The following is a 19,187-nucleotide window of genomic DNA, read 5'->3' on the forward strand; positions in this document are numbered from 1 at the left end:
GCTATTTCTCTGCTTTTCATTTAAGAATAATGTGAATTACGCAGTCCAGGGGTTGTCAACCAGGGGTACATATGCATACCTCTGGGGGTACTTTGAAAGGTCCCATAGGATGTGTGGGGGCGGAGTGCTGCCACCCCATGCTGTTGTGTCATCTCCCGCCCCCCCACCTCAGCTCTGCATCTGCCTGTTCATCCCCCTTCCCTCCCCCCAGTATACTTATTAAGGGGGGGGCTGTCAGAGGTACACTTATTTAAAAAGGTTGAAAACTCCTGACACTGTCTATTGGAAGAAGTTTTACCTTGGAGAAAGCTTTTAGTTTAGATTTTCCTACAGGGTAATTCCAGCTTAAGAAAACTGGGGTTCTTGCCAGTATCTGAATGACATTTTGGACAAAAAGAACTTTCGATATTAAATTATGCCAAAAATCAGAGGGAAGGAAGAAACTAAAGTGTTCTCAGATATGTCCAGATACTGACTACAAAAAAGGGGAATATTTTCACCACTACTCGTGAAAGTTAAAACTTAAAGATTTTTTCAGATTTTTGGTTTGTCTTAATTGTGGTAGTATTCTGGTGCTCTTTGTTTTGAAAAGGAAACGGAATTATGCCTACTGAACCTTGTAAAGTACTTTTGACATTTCAGTCCTTAAATCTATAGGATTTTCATATTCTCTGAAAGTAATCTTTCATAATGTGTTTCTTAACATAATATTTTGGATTGTTTACGTTTCTAAGTAGTATGGTAATGTCTTTGAAATGATAGTCCTGGTAATGATTTATATTTGGGTCTAGCTTGGAATTGCCAGTTTCCTTATTGCTTGCTTAATTTTAATAAACTAAATTAGGTTCTTGGGGCTTGTTAGTTTTACCTTTTGTAAAACTATTTCATTTTCCATCTTAATGTCTTTACCAGGAAAAATGATTGATTCCTTAATAGCTGGTACCCTGCTCCGAGAATCCAAAAAACTATTACATGCTTTTAGCTCAAGATCAGACTATGATGGTGTACTTCCCCAGGCTTTTACTCAGGTGAATAAACTGCTCCATTCATTTGAAGAGGTAAGCTGCATGTCATTAAATGTTGGCCTAAAACAAATTTTAGATTTGTTGAGAACTCACACTACAAACTAGCTAAGGATTTGTTGCGGGTAGGTCTTGCCTGACCAATCTCATTTCCTTTTATGACCGGGTGACTTATCACCTGGACAAGGGGGAAGAGAGCGACGTTGTATATCTTGACTTTAAACAAGCCTTCGATCTGGTATCCCACAATCACCTCTTGGCTAAACTGGCTAACTGTGGCCTTGACTTCACCACGATCAGCTGGCTGGGGAATTGGCTCCGTGGTAGGACCCGGAGGGTGGTGGTCTATGGGAGCCAATCGTCTTGCTGCCCTGTGACCAGTGGGGTCCCTCAAGGTTCTGTCCTAGAGCCTATACTATTTAACATCTTCATCAGTGATGTGGACGTTGGTGTCAGAAGCAGACTGGCCAAGTTTGCTGATGACACCAAACTCTGGGGTAAAGCCTCTGCACCTGAGGACAGGAGGGTGATCCAGGAGGATCTTGACAGGCTCAGGAAATGGGCGGACGAGAACCTGATGGTATTCAACACTGAAAAATGCAAGGTTCTCCACCTTGGGAAGAAAAATCTGCAGCATGCTTATAGGCTCAGCAGTGCTACACTGGTTAGCACCACAGATGAAAGGGACTTGGGGGTCATGATTGACCACAAGATGAACATGAGCCTTCGGTGTGATGCTGCAACTAGTAAAACGAGCAAAACACTGGCTTGCATCCATAGATGCTTCTCAAGTAAATCCTGGGACGCCATTCTCCTGTTGTACTCGGCCTTGGTGAAGCCGCAGCTGGAGTACTGCGTCCAGTTTTGGGCTCTCCAATTCAAAAAGGATGTAGAGAACCTTGAGAGGGTGCAGAGGAGAGCCACGTGCATGATCAGAGGTCAGGAAAACAGACCTTATGATGAGAGGCTGAGAGCCATGGGGCTCTTCAGTCTGGAAAGTGCAGGCTCAGGGGTGATCTGATGGCCACCTATAAATTTATCGGGTGCTTATCAGGATCTGGGGTCGCGTCTGTTCACTGGAGCGGCCCAAGGGATGACAAGATCGAACTGTCACAGAGTTTACTGTGATCGATTCAGGCTGGACATAAGAAAGAACTTCTTCACTGTTCGAGCCCCCAGCTTTGGAATAGACTTCTGCCGGAGGTGGTTCAAGCACCCACTTTGAACACCTTCAAGACACATTTGGATGCTTATCTTGCTGGGATCCTATGATCCCTGCTGACTTCCTACCCCTGGGACAGGGCTGGACTCAATGATCCTCTGGTCCAAATGTCCCTTCCAGCTCAAATGTCTATAAAATCTATGAAATAAAATATTATAGATAATGTTAACTGGGAGTTAACAGGGTATTGTTAAAACTGATAGCCTCCAAATGTAATTCCTTTTTCATTACAAGTGATGTTATTTTTATTTTAAATTTAAGATATTTCAAACAAAAATATCCTTGATGGAATTTGGCAGAAAAGGTTCTTTGGGTATGTACCTGGTTTTGCTATTCAGGTGTACAGCTGTCTTTCTATTCAGCATTGTACTGCCCTGGCTTGGCGCCTCCTTGCTTGAGTGTTAAAGTGCATCAAGTGGTGCATCCATGGGTAGGCTCCCTCAGTTCGCCAGCCATGTCCTGATCTTAAGTAAAACGGAGGTTCCTAGTACGGTGTTGCCAATTCTCATGATTTTTGGCATTGGTCTTAAAGCCTAAACTTCAGGAATGTAAAAAACTTAGCTCTTTCTTTTATATGTATGAAAGAGCTAAGTTTTTTTTATATTCCTGAAGTGCAGACTTCAAGAACAACCTCAAAAATCATGACATTTGGCTACTGCTAGTGTGATACAGATAACCTGTGGGTGCACTCCCGTTGTTGGTGCCTTTTGGGACTCCTCCCCTATACCTCATCCCCTTGCCAACCAAGGCCTAACAGTTATTGATATTCCTGCCCCTAGATGGATACAGTTGGATCTTCCTGACCGCCTTAAATTAGTGTGATGTGAGACCTATAAGCTACTCCGGGATTCTATTAATGATTTTGAGGGCCTTTGAATACAGCTAGCCCTGCGGAGACATTATACGAGATGTACATCATTAACACAGTCCATCATTAGTCCACAGGAGTTCTCAAACTCATGGAGCTCTAATTAATTCATAGACTCACAACAAGAAACCAACAAACAAACAAAGTACTTGATAAATTCATTGTTCTCAAACAAATACATTAAACTTGGTGTCAGTTCACAGCCAGTGAATATCCAACACCATTCCCTCAATCAACTTTGGGATGTTCTGCCTTCCTGGCTTCAGTTAATTACCCCACTTGTATCGAGTATTCGGAGCTTTACTCTCCCTTAGAGCCGAGACTCCTTACCCACATTACAAAGCTATGTCTTTCAACTCAATCTTGACAAGTCCATCAGAAAATAATCAATTTAAGAAAGTGCCTGTACCTTCACCATGCCTCGGTAGGGGCTTCTATTGGTGCTGCTCTCTTCCCGTACCAGCTGGGGAACTGGCAGTTTCTTACCACTGTTCTAATTGAAACTTGGAGTGTAGTGTTCTCTCTTTGGCTGATTGGCTCCAGTTGTCTTTTTTGCACCTGCCAATGGGTGCAGACCTGTGATGTCGCGTTTTGCACGCCCCTGAAGCCTCAGCGAACCGGTGCTTAAATTGTGGCAACAGCACTGCTTGTCACACCCTTTCCATTAGCCCCATGCCTGCTGGCCATTTTCCGCCCTTACTGGCCATTCTATTATATCACTTTGGGATCATGCTGTGGCTCCCAGAACTCACCCACAGCGGAGTTGGCACATGCGGCATGCTGTTCTATGACACATCCCCCATTTAAGTTGCGTCAGGTACAGGTGCACCGATACATCATGCTGGTATTGGATCAGCACTCACAAAGAGTTTCTGTATTGGAAATAGTGCCCTTCTCCCCCCCCATTGCCCTCCTGGACAAGTGGCAGGAGCCACCAGATGAGCACTGGATGAGCTGCGTGCAGTGATGGGGGAGCTGCTCCACCGCTTCCCACGTCCTTCCTCTCCTCTATCTCGACCTGACCCCAGCCCGCAACTGCAGCCCACCCTGCGCCACACAGATCTGGAGGGCACATGCTCCTGCCCTCCCGTCCCCCAAGACGAGCCACTTGTGGCTCTGTCCCATGCCCTTTCCCACCCCTGCTGGCCAGCGCAGCCCAGCCTTAGCTCTAGCCCCATTCCCTCCCTCACCGCAGGGGCCTTGATCTGCACCCCCATACTCCTTCCCTCCCCTTCCGCTGCACCAGACTTAGCAGCTGGATGCAGCTCTTCAAGCTGAAGAGCTGCATATTGGATAGCAGATTGTTATTGGTCAATATACCTCCTTAAAAATCAGCTATCGGTATCAGCCCCCAAAATATCAGTTCACCCCTATAATAGGATCTTGAGGAATATCTCTGATTGCAAAAAGAAGAGGTGTGAGCAACAGATCCCATTTATGGGGTTCCATCTGTGCGCTATGCCACAGCATCCTTTTAAGAGTGCCATGTAACCTTTCCACATGCCCATTAGTCTGTGGGTGATGAGCAGAGGTGCTTGATCCCTAACGTTTGGCACACTGCCTTCGACATGCCCAGCATAAAATCAGGGCTTGGGTTGGTCAGTATCTCCTTAGGAATGCTCACTTGTGTGATCTACCTCAATAACTCTTCTGTGATGCAAGGGGCAGGCCGTTAGTGCCCTGAGTGGTATAGCATTAGGGTAACGGATAGCATAGTCAATAAACGCTAAGATGTACTTGTGACCACCATTGATTTTAAATAGAGGGCCCACAACATCCTTGGCAACACAGGCAAAGGGGGTCTCTCTAATAGGCATAGTCTGAAGAGGCGCATGCGGTGGTCCAATCTTTTTAACCTGCTGGCATGCTGGGTAGGCGATATAGCCCCAGCCAGAAGAACTGTAAAGTAATCTTGGCAACCATTTTGTTGTGTCTCAGATGCACATGGTATGCCCACAGGAGGCCAAGTTTCCATAAAACCCTCCAAAACTGGGCAGATACCATAAGCTGGGCAACTTCTGTCCCCACCTTGGACTCCCCTTTTATCCAATACAAGAGATTCTGTCTTACTTCTTAATGAGGGTCTCGGGTATGCGGGATTTGATGCACCCCTTCCCCATCAACCTGGGTAACCTCATCCCACCAGATCTGCTGGAGTTCTTCATTTTCCTCCTTTGCCTTCTGGAATTGGGCTCTGCTTGTGATATTCTCTAAGTCAACATTATCCTTAGCCTCCCCAAGCCACCTGTCATTGTTCTGCAAATGGGGATGTTCTACCTCAGCTTCTTTAATTCTCTCCAGGGCATCATATATAGGTGGCCAATCTCACCCCAGAATCATTTCACAAGCCACCTGAGGTACTATCTCAACTCGCAACTGTCCTTGGTACTTCATGATCTTCACTGGGATGACATTTCTGTTGTACTATATTGATTTGCCATGGATGCCAAGTCATCTTTATGGGTTTTGTTGCTCACATTACCTGTTGCGGCATGAAATCTGCTCGGATCAGTGACTGGGAACAGCTGATATTGAGAGTGGCTTTGACCTGTTACCCTCTGGATGGGGTAATCTGACCCCAGCCCCCTTTCCTATGTAGGAAGAGGGTCAGACTCGATTTGTTGAGGTCCCTTCTGACTCTAACATCTATGAATCTGTGAATTTGTCATTAGTTGGAAGTAGCAGATTTTAGAACCGTAGGGTTTCTATTCCTAGGTTTGATCACGGCAAGCTATAATACCGAGCAAGTTGTATTCGTTGACTTGATGTTTACATTTTTACAGGTGGGGGGAAGGGGGGAGATTTTCCTGTCATGGGTGTTGTTTCAATGTAGCATTTTGCATGGAATATGGGGCACTTTCCAAGTATTATAAAATGCATATTGGCTCCCACCCTCTCACCCCTGCTCCTACTATTGCAGTGGTGGCTGGAATCTCCAGTCTCTCCTCCTGCTTGTGGAGGGCCAGGCCACAGGAGGGTGCTACATGAATAGCAGGGAGAGATCTAGGCTGCCCATATGGCAAGAGGGGCCAGTTTGCTTGAGGCCAGGAGGGAAGCTGTGTTACTTATGCAATGGAAAGAAGCCAGCCTGGTCACTCTGCCTGCACAGTGAAGAAAGGGCTGAGTTAGTCATGCCGCCCACATGGTGAGGAGAGAGCTGGGTTGTTTGTACTACCTGCAGCTAGAGGGCAGCCAGTTTGCCCACGTTGCACGTGTGATCAAAAGGGAGACTGCTGTACCTGTACAGCAGAGGGGAGTCAGGCTGACTGTGCTGCTCACGCAGTGGGGGAGAGCTGGGCTGCTTGTGCAGTTGCAGGTGGGAGACCCACCAGGTGTGTGGCCTAAGGTTCTGCAGCTTATAGGTTGTGGATCCCCCCACTGTCTAGATTTTGAACAGCCCTCGTTTATAATTGTCAGAGATTCTCAGCACTTGTCTGAAAGCCTGTGTAAAAACACTTAGAATAATTAGCTCCTTATGGCATCTTTTTTATTAATATCGTTTTCATAAGGATGGGTCAGACCGTAACCATAAATCAGAAGCCCCTGAAGAAGTTTCAGAAAATGCTGCATGTGAAAAAATGGAAGATGTGACACTACACCAGCAGACTTGTGAAGAAGGCAAATCATTGTCAGATTCCCAGCTGGCCCGAGATAACAGACATCTAGAAATCTGGTCTGTGCTTGAAAGTGTTTGGAATACGATAAACCTGTACAGGTAGGACATGCTGAAAGAGTTCAGATTTAACGTGCTATTAGTCGTTCATGTCCCCCCCCATGCATGTGTTTGGATATTGTGTCTCTTTGCTATGTATACATTGATTATAGAGTAAGTACAGGCAGTCAATTTGATCTTTGCAGGTTTGTCAAAGCCAGTGTTTTCCAACATTTTCCAGCCCAAGGCATGCTTACAGTAATAAAAAATTTTCACAACACACCTGTTAAGACATTCCCTCTCCTCATACCTATTGTAGCTCATTGCCACGGCAAAATTCCGCGGCACACCTATTCATTTCTGATGGCACACTTATGTGCTGCAGCACACTGGTTGGGAAACAGTGATCTAAGCTCCATCATTTGAACTGATAAGCAAGTGAACAGACATTCAGTTACTTTTTGATTCCAGAAATGCAGCCATGAGCCTGCAGTGGCCCAGGCCAGAAGCTGGGGGGCACTAAAGCATGCCTTCCTGCTTGGTGGAGCAGACAGCTTGGGCCAAGGCTATTCCACCACCCTGCAACTGGAGTGGGGTGGGGGGTGTTGGGATTGCAGGGGAGATGCAAATCATTCTGGGATTCTGTGGGACCACGAGTTAACTTGAATCTGGAGGGAACCTGGGATAGAAGTTCAATAAACTGATTTAGTGCTAGTGCTGGCTCTTAGCTTTCACTTATTTCTTGATTACAGAAATATAGAGTAATCTTTCCATTGTAAAGAATTCAGGAAGACCACAGCAGGTCAGAATGTTTTTGACATGAGAGATTCCTATTTGAAATCCCTGGATTTATTTTGTGTGTCATGTGCAAGTATATGCACATCTAATACTGCGTGGTACCCCACAACATTGCTAAAAGGATCTTGTAGCACCTTGGTTGAGAAATCATTGTCTTAGTGTTTATCAATGATTAAGATAAGGCACGAGGTTATTTTCCTTACAGACTTATTTTTGCATTATTTATTATAACCAAGTCTTTTAGAATTTGAGCTATATTCTTTTTTAAACTATATTATACAAATAATTTAAAAAATGGTGAAAATGCAAAGGTGTGTGGCCTTCCCATTGATTAGTTCTTCTCCTTTTAATTTTAACTAAATCCTTGCCCTTAGTAGGTGTAGAACAAAAATGTATTCAGGGTTTCATTTTTAATCAAGATGCCCAAAAGCTATTTATGGGATTCACTGCCATAATATTAGCTTGTATAAATCTGAAATTGTGCATGTTAAATGCATGGATGAAAATAGGTGTAGTGGTAGTTTTCTGAGACTCATTTGAAACCTGTAGGTGAAAGATACTATATAGCTATCATACAGTGTTAATTTATTTAAAAATGGTTCTCTGTAATATGCTTTTTTGTTGTGGTACTGTGGAATTGCTGGGGTCTGTTATTTTTAAGCACCTTTGATTAAGCAAATTTACCCAAACAAAATAAAATTTTTATACTACATTTGGTAGTTTTGAACTACACAGATGTATCTCTTATCTGTATTTGACCTTCTAGAGTGTGGTGTTCTCTTCCCTTAGTCAAAATACAGTATGTGGTGGAGTTGTACTGAAGTGCTTCTCCTTTTCCATAATAGGAAGCAAAACAGGAGTGTTCTTACTGGCTTCTTGTGACTGAATGTTTCCACTGTGTTTTGTCTTTGTTAGTATCGACATTTTCCAGAAGTTGAACCCAAGTATTATCAGCACCGTTGCAAAGACATCATTTGAAGAAGCTTTCTTAGGTCTACAGAAATTGATGGCAGCTGTGAATGATATTCTTGAAGGCATTCGTAGGTAAGTATATTAGCTGTTTGGAATATCTTCACTTGTGGGGCTGAATTGCAGCTTACTATGTGCTGTTCTGTCTTTCACTAATTCTGAAACTGGTACCTGTATTTGGAAGATATATTTCTCAGTTAGTAATAGAGAAATCTGGAGCTGCAGACGCTTCATGGCTAGCCATTGGATCTCTTAAGTTATCCCATCTGTTTTTTGGGGAGAGAAAAGGGAGGGTGATGAGTAGTGGTGGGATAGTGGTATTTGTCTTCTAGGACTCGGTGACCAGTCACTAACATCTATGCTAAGTATAGGTAAGATAAGATGAAATCTGCCTTGATCTGGCTGTAGCTGCAGTCTGTGTGATGTGATTGCATTTTTGTCTGCTTATCTTTGCACCAAGCTGGAGGGTTGAAAGGTTACCTAGCTGGTGGTTTTAGACCGCATTCTGATATGTGCTATAGCAGATGCACCACTTTCTTCTGGACACTTGGCTAAATTTCCCTTCCTTTGCTTGTGGAGACAGTCCACTGACTTTGAAAATGGGATGGCTAGTATGAGTAGGCATTGACTTCAAAATCTGTCTTCGTCATTATACAAACCAAGAACAGAATACTTTTCAGCAGCATTTTCAGTGTAAGCCTTGATGTGCAGGGGTATTTTTACTTTTTTTTAAAAATTATTTTTGATATCCTACTTTCTTGGCTAGTCCTATTAAAATTATTAGAAACAAAACCTATAAGGGTTCACTGATTCTATATATAAAACAAAGTTGACGATATCAATTCTTTTTTTATTTATTTTTTAATCTTTATATAGAATTTAATGGATAATTACTATATTGCCCCAAACTTAAGGGATCTTTCATGTAGTTGCTTCTACGTATGACTTTAAGGAGTAGCTTTAAGCAAATCACTTAGTTTATTTGTTTCTTTTATGCAATTAAAATTAAATGGCATAAAATGTAAATTTAGATATTTAAATTTTTTTGTGTGCAGAGTATGAAATCAAATAACTAATTTGGAAATAACTGTGATGTTGTTTTATGGACTTGCAGTAGGGGGCACTGTGGAATTAAACTAGTGATTTTGAAAGTTACCTTTTAAAAATCAGCTACACCCTCCACCTACAGGGTTTCCTTGGTTTAACCTTGAGTAAAGGCATTTAAATTGGTTTGAGGCTTCTGAATTTTTTCTTTAAATAAAATTAGTAATTAACTCATTGCAATATTGAACATCAAAACAAAAAGTCAGAACTTGAAAACTAAGATACCTTACTTCTTAGTCTGGTATTATATTAGATGTGTAAACTTAAAGATTTAGTTAATATATTTTTTAAGATTTTAGTTCATATCTTTTACCGAGTTTTTTAAAAGTTACTTCTGCAGTGTTAGATTATTATTTTATCGAATATATGTGCAAGAAGCAGTATGAATCTAAAGAGAGACTGCTATTAAAACCTGAATTTTTCACAGTGTTTGGAAGCTTCCTTTCTTTATCTGACTAAAAGATAACTCCTCTGGTTCTTGTAACTTTAAAAAAATCTTAAAACCTAATTTAGTAAAACAGACAATTTATATTAGAAGCTTAACTGGATTCCATTTGAGTTACCCCATCAGAATATTCCTTTGGTTAAATAAATTTCTCCAACTTTAGATCTCCGTATCAACAAACTGGGAGGATTACTGTGGCTGCTTAAAGGTTAACAGAGTATTTGATAACTAAACCCATGTTTGCTTTTGTGATGCATGTCATAAGTGTATAGTTTTTTTCCCCTTCCCTTTGTCAAATGAAATAAAAGTTCTTAATTATTAAAGATGCAAAGAAAGTGAAATTTGCAATTGCTGAAGTATGTAATTGTGCATGAGGCATTACACTAAGGTTTCCTGGACAACTTTTGAGTCAGCTTTTAAAGTTAGAAAGGTAATAGCGATGTTGGCTGTAGATTGCAATAACACATGTAGGATGCTCTCCAAGTGCAGTGTTGCCTTTAAAATTTGTACAGATGTGGGTGTGCCAAGAACATGTAGTAAACTAATAAGCATTCTCCTCCCTTCTCCCCATAATTTCTCTAACCCATCTAAGCTAAAATCAATTACAAAAAAAAGATTGGATCATTCCCCTCCCCCCCCCGCACTTCCAGTTTCAAGTATGGATAGAGAACGGTTAATGAAGACAAGATTACTGGATAAACCCAACATAATTATACTCTACAGTGCCTCTCAAATTTTAGCTTTCATCAAATATTTAGAAGAGGCATAAAATGAAATCTTTTGGTGGAAAATCAATGTAATAACTGTACTTTCCACCAAGAATTTAAAAGAATGTTTTAATGTTAGGACCCAATACTAGCAAATGCTAGCAGATACTTTGCTTGCTCCTATAAAACCGCGGTAAGATAATCCTATTAGTAAGCACTACATTTCTTGGGAAGTGTTTGTGGTATTTTTTTGGTAAAATGTAGAATATCTGGTGTAATTAGTAATAGAGCATAACCTGTTGGGTTTTTGACAGCAAAATTGCTTCCAGTTCTGAAAAGGTTGGATCTGAAAATACTTAATTTATATTCTGTGGAGGTCTTGTTTTAGCTTCAAAAGAATTTCTCAATTCCTGAAAGAGGTTAGGACTAGAACTGAACTAATAGGATAACATGATATGGGTAGGACGTATGATTTTCCTTGGTACTTATGCGTTTATTCTCAACTCTTGCTGCTTTTTCAAAGAAGTGGAAAGTTGAAAACACATTTCATTCTCCTAAATTATATCACAGTTAAGAGGAAAAGTTGATTTTCAATTTACGAAGATGTATAACCATTTACAGCTTTATTTTTCAAAATCACTCAGGATTTTAGATATTTACCTACATGCCAGCACAAATAGCCAGGTTTTCAAAAGAGCTCATTATACTGACTTTTCACAATTGTAACTGCTGGGTGCTGAGCACTTGTCTATGTTGGTCTTTTATTTTTGGCCTCTTAAGAAATGTTGAGCTGCTGTATCTTCTGTTAATATCAGTTGGAGGAATAGGTGCACATCACACTTATTCTCCCACTTGTTCTGATATAAAGTGGTAGAATAGCTTTTTTCATGGGCAAAATATGATTGAAACAGACCTTGAGAGGTCATTTAGCTCGCTCACCAGTCAGTTCATGGTAGCACCATCTCTGTCTAAACCAGTGGTACTCAACCTTCAGTGCACATGCCAGATTTGATCCAATGAGCTGTGTCATCCAGCCCAAGAACAAAATTGGCAAGGAGAGTGGTTGACAGGTCCAAAAATTTGGCAGAGGAAATGGTGGCAATTAATGCTGCCACTGCTCCTCTGTTGCCAAAGGGGCAGGACAGATGACAAGACTCTATGAGCTGGATAGGATTGGTGCACAGGGCTGGGCAGTGGGCCTGACCCACTCTTGTAGCATGAGGTGACCCTCTACTGCTCATCCAACCCACAGCCTAGAATGGTTGTACACACTGATCTAAACCATTTCACTACTGTAATAGGATTGGAGTGCTGATGGTCCAGGAAAGGAGCAAGGTTTTTTAGATGTTTGTCTTCTGATAATACAAATGGTCCAATAAAAGATTCACGTTGGGCTCTCAAAGACAAAATGCTCTTTTTGAGCACAGTACAATTCTCAGGCCCATGTGCCTGAGAGCGTGTTTGGGATTTCTCTCAGCTGTGTTGTTGGTCAGGTAAAAGTTATAACCAAAAAAAACTCTGCTAAATGATCTCAGACAAAGGTTTTTTTTCTGATCTGTATTTAAAGCTTCCAATGATAGAGATTTCACAACATCTCTCTGCATTTTTTTTCCACTCAGTCTTAAACCCACTTTTCCCATGTTGTAATTTAAGCCTTTTTTCTTCTTTGTTTATTGTCCCCTATGGACACGGGTCATTTGACTAGCGTGCTCTTTATAACAGTGCTTTTAGTTTTTGAAGACTAACAAATCCCCACCTTCTCATCTTTAAGTCTATCCCTTAGTATTTAGGGGTTTAGCTGTGAGATGTGAAAACTCTAATTTGCATGTTGAGTTTCAACCTGTTCCACATCGGTAGTGAATTAAAGTAGTGCTTTCTAATAGTTATTTATATGCCTGGGGTACTGCAATAATGCTTGCTGTACTAACACAAAGCTCTACCCCGGCCAATTAGATGTACTTATTGTGGTTGGACTGCTGCTTTGTGCTTTTTCATTTGCCATCTTTAGTGGCTGATAAGAAGAGGATTGCTGGTGTTAGTATGGATTAGTAATTCTCGGATGGGGTGCTGTAGCATTCTGGGGTGATATGAGATTCTTTTGAAGGGTGCTGTGGGGAGTGAGGAGGTAAGTACATGCCCATCTTTACCTGGATGTACCTCTTCCCTTCCCATCATCCTAAAAGCCTCCCCAGTGCAAGGTGGTAAGGACATGCCCATTTCTGCCTGGCTGCTGCTCTTCCATTCACCCCCAGAACTGCCCAGCCCCTTTGCAAGGACATAAGTACTCTCATCCCCGTTTGCTTCTTCCCCACCACCCTTACCCTCTTCAACCAGGCCTCTGTTCAAGGATGTAATAAAAATTTAGCTTTTGAAATAGGGCGGTGCTCAATTCACAAAAGTTAAAGGGGTGCCTAGAGTCTAAAACAGTTGACAACCAGTGGTATAGATGCTTATCCCACAACATTACCTCTTTTTAAATAAGTTGGAATGAGGCAGAGACCTGTTTTGGGAACATGCACCACTCAGAAAAGTGTTTCATTTGTAACCATTTGGCTCTTGAGTATTATGTATAGTCAGTGTGAGGCCACTGCTGTATCTCTACATAAGCTTTGCTCATTCAAAAGAAAGAAAATGGAATGGATTTTTCATGGACAGTTATAAACCCCCACCATGGACTGAAGGTTTTTTGGGATGTCCTACATCTTTTATGGGTATAGGTTGTAGTCATGTTGGTCTAAGGACATAAGCAGACAAGGTTCTTTGGGTAAATCTGATATCTTTTATTAGACCAACTCAAATAGTTTGAAAAATTCTTCTTGGCAAGCTTTTGGGGACAAATACCCTTTGTCAGGTATTCTTTGACTATTGATTCTGTCCAGGAAGAGCACAGACCAACTGCAGATGCTTTATCACCTGCCGAAGGGTATTTGTACCCCAAAGCATGCAAACGAGTTTTTCCAGCTATTTGATCAGGCTTGCCCAAAGAACCTTGTATTTAGCTCTTATGGTGTTTGTTCCACTGACATGGTGAGTAGGTGGTCTCATTGGAAAGGTAGTGTTACGCTGTATCCATTTATCTCATTTTTATTACTGTGGGGGTTATATGATGCCAACTTTATGTATCCTTATGATTTTTGGATATGGTTTAGTCAAAGGAACTGAGGGATGCATACTAAGGGTGGGAGTGGGCAGAACTGCTACATTTCTCTTGCTGTCGTGATACTACGGAAAGGACAATTTTCGTTCCCAATTGAAGACAGCAGGGGCCACTAGTGGGATGGGCACCCAACTTTACTATCTTCATGTAATGGGAAAAACAATCTCTTGGTAGCAAAGGCATCTGAAAGGAATAGCTCATCAGCCAAAGGAATGCCAGGTGTCCTAGGACAAAAGAAATGTCTGAAGGATTTTGGAGACTTGTCAAGAATTGTTACAATGCAGAAGGTTGGGCTGGTTTGGAGATATCATAAGGACTGGTTGTGTGGAAGCCAAGGTCTTTTGGATTTTTCCCAGAATGGAGAAGGGTCTAAGGCCCTGGCAGCTAAGGATGGCAGAATCAGCAGAAAGGCTGAATTCTGGAGATACTGGCAGGACTCTTGGATGAGCTATATTATAGTCTAGCACTTCCCAACCCTGAGTCGTGACCCAAGTGAGGGTCACGGGGGCAATGCTGGCAGCGCCACACAGAAAAGAGGAGCCATGCCATGTGTCAGCAGCTCCCCTGCCCCTAAGCTGCCGTCATACTCCACTCCCAGCAGTGGGGTGCCAGGAAAAAAAAAGGTTCAGAACCACTGTGCCAGTTGAGGGTAAGAAACGTAACTTGTCTTTTTATTTCATCTTTAAACATATGGTCAGTTTTGCTTGTACAATTCTTTCCCCATAGATAACAAATCCTTTTGTTTTTTGTTTCCTTTCTGATTGCCTCTGGTGAAGAGAGGTTTCTGGGCTAGTGATATTCCAGGCCATCCCAGTCTATGAAAAGAGGGACCTAAAACCTCTACAAGACTAAGGGGAGACCACCACCACCTGGGGCTCAGGGATTCTCCTACTGTGTCTATGAGTTCCAGTATAAGGGCAGTGGAGTTGAGGCTTGTGGGAATAACAAGTACCCCTGGGCAAACCTGTGTTTGTTCTGTGGGACAAGCAGCTGGTCAGCAGGGAGGAATTTGGGGCTCGGAACGTGCTGTGGATGGGGTTGTGACAGGCCATTCTGTTATCTTAAACTGGCTAAAGATAAACACATATGAACGTCTAGAAGGTTGTAAATGATTTAAATTTATACTCTGCCAGCTTGTGAAGCCAAACAGTGTTGTATCATTGCCAGATATCAGCACTTTGTCTGGTTCTTTTGCTGAAGCACAAGAAAGACATTTGAAAGTTGAGGAAAGTTCTAGACTAATTTTGTTCAGGTGATCATAATTCCAGAGATTGAGGGGATGAGGAAGAGGCAGAACCAGGGTCTGATTCCTGTGGGGAAATCTTTTGACCTCCTAGACCAGGGGCAGGCATTTATTTTGGGCTGCTTACTGAGTTTTGGCAAACTGTTGAGGATCGCATTTCCCTTTTTGGTTCAGGGAAGCAGGAACAGCTCCATGGTCCCAGGCCAGAAGCCTCTGCTAGGTGCCAGGGCTGGGCAGACCTTGCTGCTGGGTCCTGCCACTAGCTTCCTCTGAGTCCTACTGCCCCTGGCTCCTGTCATCTTTGACAGGCAGGTAGGAGCAAATAAATAGTAATTTTCTATTTTTTTTTTAGGGGCCCTGTGGGCTGGATAGAATGGCCTGGCGGGCTAGATCTGGACACATTGGAAAGCCAGTATAGTTTTATAAAATATATTATGTAATTACAAGTTTTGTCTTAACTTAATATTCCTTAAATGTTAGTGTTGCTTTATACCTTTCCTTGTGTATAGCATCCTGTTTTGGAGCCATATAATTGGGCATGCATACATACCCAATGTAAATCTTTTCTCAGATTCGCAAATAGTACTGCTGAGGTCTGGGAGTATTGCCTATGCTCAGCTCTGCTTTTATTGAAGCTCATAGATCTAGCCTGTCATTGACATCCTTAAGAGAAAATGGGGTCTGTATTTATGACCTGATGCCATGAGGTGCTGACCACCATGCAGCATTGAGCCCTGGCAAAACAGTGCACTTTAGTCTGAAGTAAAACTACATTAGCACTTGCCCCTACATATTTTGCACAACTAGGGTGTGGGTTTTTTAAAATCTTTCTGTAACTGTACAGACTGAATTTATTCATAACATTGCAGATGTTGTTTTTCCTGCCTTTTGAGAGATAGGCATTGAGCTGGAACTCCCTTTTCTCTGCTTTTTTCTGATTTGCTCTGTGAATTTCTGTAATAATGAGACCTCTTTATACCATATTTTGAGTCCTGTTAAAATAGCTGTGTTGTAAAAATAAATTAAACAGGTTCAAATTCTTCAGTGGAGTTGTACCTACTTTTCTGCAGTGGATTTAGCTCAACGTTTGTAATAAACACTTCAAGATGCTATGGTAAGTGACACTAAGTGTTAAATATTAATATCAATATTAATAACATCTGTTGTTTTACTCAGGCTAGCTCAATCCTCTGAAAGATTTTAAATATAGAACTGTTAATTATTTTAAATACAGTTTTACTTTTATATAGTTGCTATGCTGTTGGGAGCATTAAAAATAGGTTTTTGCCATTCCTTAAACATTTTAAACCAGAATAGCAAAGAAGGTTCCTAGAGGGACTTAAGACAGCAGTTTCTTCTGGCAGGTACAGCTTGCATAGAAATGGGGGAAAAAATATGCCTAGACTGTCCTCTGGAGAATTTTATGTGAGAAACATGTCACCTAAATGTTTCCAGCATAATATTCTTCCTCTCTAAAACTTACTTTTTAAAAAAAACCTAAAACTTAACTTCAGTAAGTGTAGCTAGGTGTTTAGTTTGAATTTTCATTTTTCCTCAATATGGTAAGAAAAATGTACTCTTGTTCTGTTGCCAGTTATAGAGTATTTCATAGTTTCCAACTAGGCTTTCAAAGTAAATTTTTAACTGATTGCAGGGCATTTGCAATAAAAAACACACCGTCATGTATCAAAAGTTTAAACCCAGTGTTTGTGGCATATAATGAAGCATATTTAGTGCATAAAATGTTTTGTCTGACTTTTTCCCTGCTCCAACATGCTAGTAATGTCTAATGGCAAATATTTATATAATATGAAGAGCCTTTGTGTCATGCAGAAAATGTTCAGATACAGAGACACTCTTAAACTGAAGTTTAAAAATATAAACTTAATATCTAAAAAATACGGTTTTCAGAACTTTTAAAGAACTTTTCAGAAGTATTCAAAACACAGATTTGGATGTTTTGGATTTCATCTGGCATTTTTATCTGAAAATTAAGCCCATAGTATTTAAAAATGCATGGTGCTACTTTTAACTTCCATTCAATCATGTTTTAATGGTAGAAAAAAAAGTTTTTGGCCAATGTTGTTTTTTCTGTAGTTGGTACCAAACGAATAAAACAATTTTGATAAGATCTGCTTTTAGACCATGGCATTTCTTGGGAATGGTTTTGTAACTGTGGCTTATCTTTTTAGACTTGTTTCCCTGTTTTTATATTGAACATTGCTATTACAGCAGTGGGACATTCTTCTTTTCTTGTGCCTATGTGTAGACAGAAGTATAGAAGATCTTCTCAAAAATAGTGGGGGGATAATACTTAGCTTGAATCAATGTGGTGTTAGATTTTCTAATTGTACAATAATATTAACGCAGGCTGATGGCTTTTATTGATAGTAATCAAACTGATATACTGGATCAGATCTTTCCATACCTGAACAATTCAAATTAAAGGTCCAGTCTCTATATGTAAATTTTGTGCTGGGTAGGGGTGTGATTTTCTTTTTTTTCCTCTTCGCCCTCACCCCCAAGCTTCCAACTGTTTCTCAGTCCAGCAGCTATTTCTGATAAAATCCTGACTATCAATGCATATTAGACTGGTAGAGCTCATCAGCGACTTGGACGAGGGGGTGGTCAAATTCATGGATGACACTAAGATGTGGGGAGAGGTGGGCATGCTAGAAGGGAGGGACAGACTACAACTAGATCTGGACAGGTTACAGGGGTGGGTGGATGAGAATAGGATAGGATTCAATATTGACAAGTGCAAGATATTGCACCTAGGGAGAGAACCAGCAGCATACCTGTAGGCTGGGGAACTCCCTTCTTGTCAGCACAGAGGCAGAAAAGGATCTTGGAGTTGTTATTAATTCCAAGATGAACATGGGCTGCCAATGTGAGGACGTGGTCAGTAAAGCTAACTGCACCTTGTCATGCATCCACAGATGCATCTCAGGCAGGTCCAAGGAGGTGAGCCCCCCCCCCATTGCAACATTGGTCAGGCCGCAGTTGGAGTACTGTGTCGAGTTCTGGGTGCTGCACTTCAGGAGGGATGTGCATTGAGAGGGTCCAGAGGAGGGCCACTTGCATGATCAGGGGTCAGCAGGGCAGGCCCTACGAGGAGAGGCTAAGGGACCTGAACCTGGTCAGCCTCCACAAGAGAAGGCTGAGAGGGGATTTGGTGGCCATCTGTAAACTTACCAGGGGGACCAGTGGGGAACAGGAGAGTCCCTGTTTCTCCAAGCACTACCAGGACTAACTAGGAATAGCAGCCACAACTTGACTGAGAGTAGGTTCAGGTTAGACATTAGGAAGCACTGCTTCACTGTCAGGGCAGCTAGGATCTGGACCAAACTTCCAAGGGAAGTGGTGCTCACTTCTATCCTGGGGGTCTTCAAAAGGAGGCTAGATAATCACCTAGCCGGGGTCATTTGATCCAGTACTCTTTCCTGCCATGGCAGGTCGGACTTGATGATCTGCTCAGGTCACTTTCGACCCTACCAACTATGAAACTGTCAGGGTGGGCAATATTTCAGCTGGAGGGCCATTAATGCATTTTGGTGAGCTGTCGAGGGCTGCAGTGGTAGACCTGCCCCTTAACAGGTGCTCTGCCCCAGTAGCCATCTTGGCACCAGAAGTCCTGCCCCTAACCCCCTCACCTGTGCCACTATAAGTCCTTTCCCTTGCTCTGGAAGTACTCTGCAGGGGGGAGGGAGAGGCTTGCTATCTTGCAACTGGAAAATAAACCAATCATATACTAAAATAAATCAAACATCTACTACAACTTTTTTTAATTTTATTTTTAAAATATTTTGTTCTGATTGATCTGTTTGGATAGTGCATCTAGAGGTGATTGCATAATTGCTCAAAATAGTTTTAGTCTTCTATGTTGTGTGTGGGGGTAAGAGGGTGTATGTAGGGGCTGTGTGGTTGGAGAGTGGGTGTGGACAAGTGTGGCTGTGGGGTATGTGGTTGTGGTAGGAGGGTGTGTGGGTATGGTGGGGTG

At 41.9% G+C, this 19,187-nt stretch overlaps 1 protein-coding gene across 3 annotated transcripts in view; it reads left to right on the top strand.

The window, feature by feature from the left end:
* Nucleotides 1–19,187, top strand: part of SWT1 (SWT1, RNA endoribonuclease homolog) — a 69,307-nt gene that overhangs the window by 23,535 nt on the left and 26,585 nt on the right. For all 3 annotated transcript variants that reach the window (XM_019556682.1, XM_019556680.1, XM_019556681.1), the window contains exons 13-15: nt 913–1,058; nt 6,622–6,827; nt 8,478–8,606. In XM_019556682.1, the coding sequence (XP_019412227.1) occupies nt 913–1,058; nt 6,622–6,827; nt 8,478–8,606 (481 nt within the window). The remainder of the gene's footprint in view (nt 1–912; nt 1,059–6,621; nt 6,828–8,477; nt 8,607–19,187) is intronic.

Source organism: Crocodylus porosus, unplaced genomic scaffold (assembly GCF_001723895.1).
Source record: "Crocodylus porosus isolate Cpor-Errol unplaced genomic scaffold, CroPor_comp1, whole genome shotgun sequence".
Classification (NCBI taxonomy): Eukaryota; Metazoa; Chordata; order Crocodylia; family Crocodylidae; genus Crocodylus; species Crocodylus porosus.